At 35.8% G+C, this 8,130-nt stretch overlaps 1 protein-coding gene across 1 annotated transcript; it reads right to left on the reverse strand.

Moving 5' to 3' along the window:
* Positions 1-285: 285 nt before the first annotated feature.
* Positions 286-6,721, reverse strand: cetn3 (centrin 3). Its single transcript, XM_052116238.1, has 5 exons — positions 6,573-6,721; positions 5,395-5,530; positions 4,969-5,083; positions 3,347-3,538; positions 286-3,019 (listed from the first exon to the last, which is right to left on the reverse strand). The coding sequence occupies exons 1-5, from the start codon at positions 6,587-6,589 to the stop codon at positions 2,976-2,978; spliced, it is 504 nt and encodes a 167-aa protein (XP_051972198.1). The 5' UTR covers positions 6,590-6,721; the 3' UTR covers positions 286-2,975.
* Between the last annotated feature and the right edge of the window lie 1,409 nt (positions 6,722-8,130).

The following is an 8,130-nucleotide window of genomic DNA, read 5'->3' on the forward strand; positions in this document are numbered from 1 at the left end:
CGAATACGCAATGGGGGAAAATGCACACATTTTAACGCTAAGACAATAAACCGGACTATGTACCATCACATTTTTTTATCAGTATCCACTATAGATTTAAAGCCTCTCCAGATCGTGCAATCATAAGACAATACAGTACATTAAACACTAGCAACTTATCAACAAACTCAGTAAAAATAACAGTCTTCTTACCTTAGCTGATGGGTCTTTATTGCTTTCCTTAAAAAAACAAATATGTTTTTATACATATATATGTAATAATGTCATTAAAGTTTGGTATTCCCACCAGTTTTATATAGCAACTACAAAAAGCAAGTTGCTTTATTTTTATTTATCTTTAAATAGATCCACTTGGTTATGCTTTTCCCATTTATTTAGTTAATCTATGTCTGCATTAAAGTAAACAATTTTGTTACTGTCAATAAAAGTAGAATAGAACTTGTATGGAATATTCAAACCCTTTTCAAGCCATTCCAAAACATTGCGAGGAACAGATTGAAATTTAAGTAATTATTCAGTGAAAATCTTGTGTGAAGGGGAATCAGGGCATGTTTGACATCAATGACACCAAACGCCATTGGTTGTTGTATGCTGCGCAACCAACCACAATGCACCTAGTTTCCACAAAAGAAAGTCATATGTTTGGAATGATACAAGGCTGAATAAATGATGATAGAAATGAACTTTTGTGTGAACTTTAATTTCTATAGTGGCTCAATTGATTCAAAAGCACTTTTAAGTAACATCTGTTAAAGGGATAGTTCAAACCAAAAATGAAATTCTCTCATCATTTACTCAGTTTTATATTGTTCCAAACCTGTATCACTGACTTCTATGGAACACAAAAGGAGACAGAAATTTTAGCCTCAGTCACTATTCACTTTCATTGCTTTTATCCCAATGTAACAGCTAAAGGATGGGCGAGGAGGAGGCGGGAACCGGCTGAACAGTCAACTTAACTTTTAATATCAAACTCAACATAAAGCAAACATAAACAAACACACACACACATTCAGTGCAACTGCGTGCATCTCTCTCTCTCTCCCGAACTGGCGCCTCTGGCCCCCCTTCATCTCGCTCTCCCGCTGATCATATAATTCAGCGCTGGCCGCGCATGGCCCGACCACGCCCTCCTTGTCACACTCCTTCTCTAGAGGGGAGACACTGCCCCTCCGGCTGTTCTGTCAGCCGGTGGTCCACCCTGCCTCCTGGGAAACTGGGGGAGAGACGAGGGGAGGCGTGGCGAGAGGGAAAGGGCAAGCGGGAGACATACACAGAGAGAGAGAGGAGAGAAAGAGAAAAACTTGCTTGCTGGTCCCCGGACATGCTGTCGACTGGTCCTCAACCGCTCCTCCGCCCTCTGGTGGACAACAGTTCGCTCTTCCCGCCGCAGACGGCAGCAGTCCCTCCGGCTCTCGGTGGCCGGCAGCGACCCCTCCATCCCCACACAGATGGCCACGGCTGCTCCTTTGGCGGATGGCAGTGGTGAGGACTCAGTGACAGCGCATCCCTCCTCCCTCCTGTTTTCACTGAAAATGCATCTTTTTCTCTCCGTTTTGGCCTTCCGTCCACACGGAGACAGCATTTTAGTACGCGAAAACTGAGCTTTTTGAAAACGCACTCCAAAGTAGATACATTTTAAAATGCCGTTTTCGCATTGTAGTGTGGACTGTGAAAATGGTTATGTCTGAAAATGATGTATTTGTTGTCATGTGATGCAGTCATGTGATCTATCCAACAAAAACAATCAAGATGGCGGCCCATGTTACAGCGGTGCTGTTGTACTTTATACTCACTTTGATACCATTGTTAAAAAAATTTATGTTACTTTGTATATCCTTCAAAGGTGAAGGGAAGTTTACTCGGAATTGGTGTCTGGCAACGGAACACGAGGACAATCGCGTTTCAGACCGTACATGCAACGGGGATTTTCCGCATGCGCAGTAACATGATTTAAGCGTTTTCATACGTTTCAGTGTTGAGGAGCAACATTTTGAACACGCTTGAACGCTAGTGTGGACGGAGAGCGTTTTGAAACGAAAACGCAGTTTTCAAATGTATCCGGAATAATGTAGACCTAGCCTGATTAAGCGCCAGCCGTGCACCCTCACGTCCAGGCAACGCCCTCCTCCTCATCACATCCAAATCCAATGAAAGTGAATTGTGACTGAGACTGACACTCACACCAAATCTCCATTTTAGTTTCAGCAAAGAAAAAAGTCCTAAAGGCTGGGTACATCATGATGGGAATAAATGTTGAAAGAATTGTGGATTAATTTTTCTTTGTAATTCATATTTAATTTTGTTTTCTTGTATGACTTCTAAGTATTACACTACTTTTTTTACTTTTTAATTTTAGAGAGGTAAAATTTTTGCATCTTTTAAATGGGAATCTATTTCCTTTTGGCTTGAATAAACACATCCAAATAGTGTTCTTTTGAAAACCCAGATGATACAACAGCAGCCCTGATTTCCTATGAATAATGTCTCCCTCTATTGGACAAGATAAAAAATATGAACACTCTTTCAACCATAGAACCTGTAGAATAGCTATAAAAATGGACCATATACTAATCTAAACCAGACTCGCAACACTTATTTAAAAATAGGAAATAAAATATCCTTTAGCCAAAGAGATATAGTTTTTTTTTTACTAATTATTTACAATAAATGGTATTTTGGAATGTTATTTCAAATGCAAGATAGACAACTACAACACAAATCATTAAAGTCATAACAGGTTTCCGATAATAAAAATAAAACCAACCGATTCATGACCCCAAAGTTGATCATGTTCAGTTCCGTTCAAGCTTCTGTCCAGAATTTTAGCACCAATCAGACCTACCATTCAATACATTGAAATTGTTTACGTTTCATGAATAAGATCAATCTTCAAACTGAACGATCAGCTCTTCACAGCCTAAATGTGCTGCCAAATCTTCAGGGATCGATTCCCTAAAAAAAAACACAGCAGCTCACGAGTCGCCAGTCATGATAGAGACGAATTCCTCTTGATTTACTAAAAGACAGTATGAGAACAAATGTGATCAGTTAAATTCACTTTGCTTTTAACCTACTTATTCACCACACAGACAATTAATATCTTGTTGATTAAATTACATATCATAGCTTTGACAACGCCAAAAGAGCTACAAACATCTTTCGCCTCAGCACTCAGTTTCCACTGCTCCCATTTTTGTTGGCTGCAATACATTAATTTGCTGTTTCTTAATTGAGAAAAGCACTTAGGGCCAACTGGGAAAAGCACAGTAATTACTTCCATTCATCAGAGGCAATAAAAATAGCACTTTTTTTTCTATCCCTAGATGAAAATCCAGCAACTTACTCTCGCCATCCCCATCGGTATCAAATTCATCGATCATAGCACGCAGGTCTTCATCGCTCATGTCTTCGCCCAGTTCTCTGGCCACTCGCCGCATGTTCCTCAGGCTGATCTTTCCCGTTTCATCGTCGTCAAACAGTTTAAAAGCTTTTAGGATTTCCTCTTTTGGGTCTCGGTCTATTATCATGTCCGTCACTTGAGAGAAAATAGAAAAACAATTTAGTACATTTTCAGTAAACTATTTCCTGGCTTTCTGACACTATTAAAGGGATATTCTGCGCAAAAATGAAAATTCCCTTATCATTTGCTCACCCTCATGCCATCCCAGATGTGTATGATTTTTTATCTTCAACAGAACACAAACAAAGATTTTTTGAAAAAATATATCAGCTCTGTAGGTCCATACAATGCAAGAGAATTGTGATCAGACATTTGTAGCTCCAAAAAGCACATATAGACAACTTAAAAGTAATCCATATGACACCAGTGTTTAAATCCATATCTTCAGAAGTGATATAATAGGTGTGGATGAGAAACAGGTCTGATCACCTTTCCCTTGCATTGTATGGACCTACAGAACGGAGATATTCTTCTAAACATCTTTGTTTGTGTTCAGCAGAAGAAAGAAAGCCATACACATCTGGGATGACATGAGGGCGAGTAAATGAGAGGACTTTCAATTTTGGGTGAACTGTCTCTTTAATACAAGACCCATCTGAAAAATTGAGACAGAAAACGACAGTAGTTTTCAATTGGTTTTGTTTTAGGGCCCAGATTTGAAATGGGACATCAAGTTGCGACCTTACTCGTAGTAGCAAAATTAGTAGCAATTTAGTAGTAAATTGTACAAAACTAAATTAAGATGTCCTTAAAATTAAACATTTAAATGTGTTCATACCACCATAAACTGCATAGGCTCAACAATGGGCAACATTTGTAGCATAACATAGGATGAAATAGACAATTGACCATATTGGTTTCTAAATTTCTTAATTTCAATTTGAGGTTGACCGATACTGGATTTTGCTGATAACTAAGGTGATGGAAAAGCCTGATAACCAATTAATCAGCCGATAGTTATTTTTATTTTATTTATAGAATTAAAAAAATAATTCTTAGACTTTGTTTGCTATGAAGGGCACAAACATGGAAGGAAAGAAGAATTCAAAATAAATACAATCCCAAAAGCAGCTGATTATGAAACTGAAATCTCGAAAATAACCAGAAAAAAAATCAGATTTGGAGCATAAAGCAGGACTGTTAACTATAAACAAGCCCAAAATATACTGGGCACATATTTTGAAATGACAGACTCTGCTCTGTTACAATGCTACATATGTCAATATTTACCAAACTAAGCTTTTTATAGCCTAATATGCATATAATATATATATATATATATATATATATATATATATATATATATATATATATATATACACACACACACACACACACACACACACACACATTCACAAGATAATGGTTATTGATGATGAATAAAATAAAAAGTCGTTGGCAACTATCTGCATCGAGTTTTGCCGATAACCAATTGTTCCAAAAAGCAACTATCAGCATGTCGAGTTTTAGGTCACGTAGTTGTTAATGAACAAAAAACTTCTTACCCACTTCTTTGAAATCTTCAAAAGTTATTTTCCCGGTTCCTTCTCTGTCATAGTCTTTTAAGATCTTCAACACATCTACTTTCTTCACCTCAAATCCAAGCGCTCTCATCGCAACCTGAAGATCATTTTTAATATCAAAGGTACATACATTTTAAAAGACTTAATAAATCAATACAATATCTTACCAATAGCAAGTCACAGCATGAGGTTATTGTTATCAAACCATTATAACAGTAACAGCAACAAAGTGCTTGAAACACAATTTATCATTCTCATGTTTCATCAATAGCAGGACTGAATTTGATATTTTTTATTCATTAGTTTATCTGCCAAGACTAGTTACTAGTTTTGACAGAGGTTGCACCTGTAGATGAATGAACATTCATTACACATGTGCGGCGTTGTTTTAGGAATCTAGATCTTTACCTTTAACTCATGATAATCTATTTCTTTGTCCTTGTCTGTATCAAAGAGTTCAAATGCCTCCTTTATTTCATCCTTCTGCTCCTCAGTAAGTTCTCTCCTTTTCTTCCTTTTACTCTTATCAGCAGTTAGGTCAGTCCTGATGGCACAAATGTGGTAATTAAATAGGATTTAAAGCAACTTTTAAACATCTGATTAAGTCTTGTTCTCTAATACTTAGATTTAGCTTGTTCATGAAAATCCTATCTCATGTTGATGCAAAATCAAAGACATGGGATTCTTCATGAGCCACTGTCCGAAGTATGGGTTCAGGATGGAGATCAGCTAAATTACCTGCCAAAAGCTTCCAGCTGGACTGCGATGCTCCTCACTCAATGATACCTTTATCAACTGGGTCAAAGGAGGGACAACAATGTACCCACTAATAGTTCTAAAACATAAATAACTAATTTTGGCATTATATTCCTTCATTTCTGTTCATGTACAGCTGTTTTGAAACAATGCCTGTTGTGAAATGTGCTATACATTTAAATTTGACTTGACGTATTGTTCTAGAATCTAAACCATTATGACTTACTTCTTCCATGGAATTTAAAAGGAGATGTCAAGCAGAATGCTAGGGACTGTCAGCATCATGACTGCTGCTGTCAGTCCCTAACACTCTGCCTGACATATGCTTTGTGTTACACACAAAAACAGTCAAACATGCTTGAAACAACATTGAAACAAAGTGTAAATTATGACAGAATTGTCACTTTTGGGTGAACTATCCCTTTATGTTTTAATAGAAAAATATGACATTAGTTTAGATCAGCCATTTAACCAGATAAACCTATTGGCTGTCTCTCAAAATCTTTCGAGCTGCCTACCTAGACAGCATTTTTGGGCATGATGGCCAATAATGCTTTCTAGGTAGCCAGCTTCAACCACTGAATCTGTTACACATATATAGCGATCAAATGAAGACATTTCTGAGTGTAGGTTTCAGCTCTTGTTTGTAAAGCGAATTGAGATAGAGTCTTGAATTAAAAAAAGTGCTCTATAAGTGATGTTTGTTATTATTGTTGTTGTTATAACTGAACAGTGAACACTGAACTCACGCACACCGGCTACTTCAGCTTCATACACAACAAGTCACGAAACAAACAATTCGCAACAGCAACTAAACACCTCATAATTACCGGAGAGACAGGCTCATTTTTTTGCAATATGTAGATAATAAATTCGCTGATACTGCAATCCAACTTCGTCCAACAAGTTTAAAGATGTTAAGCTTCAACGGTGCTGATAGCTAGCTAATACCCTAGACACGGACGCCAAGCTAAGCGCGTTGATAGTTGATTGTCTAGGAGACGCTTCCCATTGGCTGCGAATCAGAAGCAGGGTACTTGTGATTGGTTGTAAGGGAGAAGATCCGTCTGTACTGCCTTTTAATAGGTGCTCTCCGCCATGAATGGGCGGCGCCTGAGCAAAATAGGTGGTCTCGGTGATGTCATAGCAGAGATGGCGATGGGTTCATTCAACTGCTATGAAGTATTACTACAGTAGTTATGCAAGAATTTAGAACTGTAACCCTAAATTATATTGTGGGAAAATATTAATGCGTGATAAGTATTACTGTATTAGATGTTATTTTATTTTACAGATTATATTTTAAAGATTTTGAAATGTAAATCAATATATATATTGTACAGTTGTATTATACTGTGCAAATACCATATAGGCTACACAAGAAAAAGTGGGCTTTGTAAATCAAATTTCTCACATTTTATAAATGATATCGAACCATATGTGAACCTTTTAGAAAAAATGTTAGAAAAACACTGAAAACAGGTAAGGTCATAAGGGACTTATTTATATTAAATGATTTTCCTTGGCAATGTTTGTGATGTTAATACTGTGACTATGTACAAATAACTCTTTTCCATGTTCTTGTGACATTGAATAATAATAAAAGAAATTACTTAAAAAATGTTGGGCACACATTTAATATAAAAAAATATATATTTATTATATAGTTATTAATACGATTTATAAATCATAATAAAAATTGCTACAACTATAAGAAATATAGTTAGCAATTCCGAATTGCTAAAACATTTAGATTATATAATTTTAGGAATTACGCATATTAATTAATTAATATTAACAAAAATTCAAACATTCCACAAAATACATTTTTTAAAAACTTAATAAATTTTATATTTTATAAATGTACTTTTGTTGAAAATTACACAATTCAATTTGATGGAATTTTGTTATGAAATTGAAATTGTAAATGTTAAAAAATAGGCTAAAATATTATTTGAGTGTATTAAACTCTAGTGAAATAATGTAAGAATGCCACAGTAGGACTTAGTAGTTCTCTTTTCTTTCTCTTCTGGTATTATTTTATTAAAAATAATAATATTTTCCGGAAAATTGTTAAATTGATCAGTTCAGACTGAATTACTTAGAAGAGTTTATAACATTTTATTCTTCTATTTATAAATTACAGTTAACCACCAATAGAGGGAGTTCAACACTGTGTTATTTTAGAGCTCCTTGGTGTCAACAAAGAGATGGCTGATATTACTGTAAGTTCCTCATCTTTAACCATGACAAGAAAGTTAGACTGTTCAAGAAACTGTTAAGAAGGCTGCAAAAAATAAAAATATATATATAAAAAAATATATACACATTTTAATAATTTTTTATCAAGTTCACAGCTCTATTTGTGTTGTTTCCAATTTCCATTCA

The sequence above is a fragment of the Xyrauchen texanus genome, chromosome 43, assembly GCF_025860055.1.
Source record: "Xyrauchen texanus isolate HMW12.3.18 chromosome 43, RBS_HiC_50CHRs, whole genome shotgun sequence".
NCBI classification, from domain to species: domain Eukaryota; kingdom Metazoa; phylum Chordata; class Actinopteri; order Cypriniformes; family Catostomidae; genus Xyrauchen; species Xyrauchen texanus.

What these genes read in the sequence shown, in the direction of transcription:
- cetn3 (XM_052116238.1), bottom strand. An exon ending in TAGATTATCATGAGTTAAAG is followed by an intron (nt 5,084 to 5,394) that starts GTAAAGATCTAG and finishes AATGATCTTCAG; the next exon opens with GTTGCGATGAGAGCGCTTGG. An exon ending in TACCGATGGGGATGGCGAGA is followed by an intron (nt 3,020 to 3,346) that starts GTAAGTTGCTGG and finishes ACTGTCTTTTAG; the next exon opens with TAAATCAAGAGGAATTCGTC.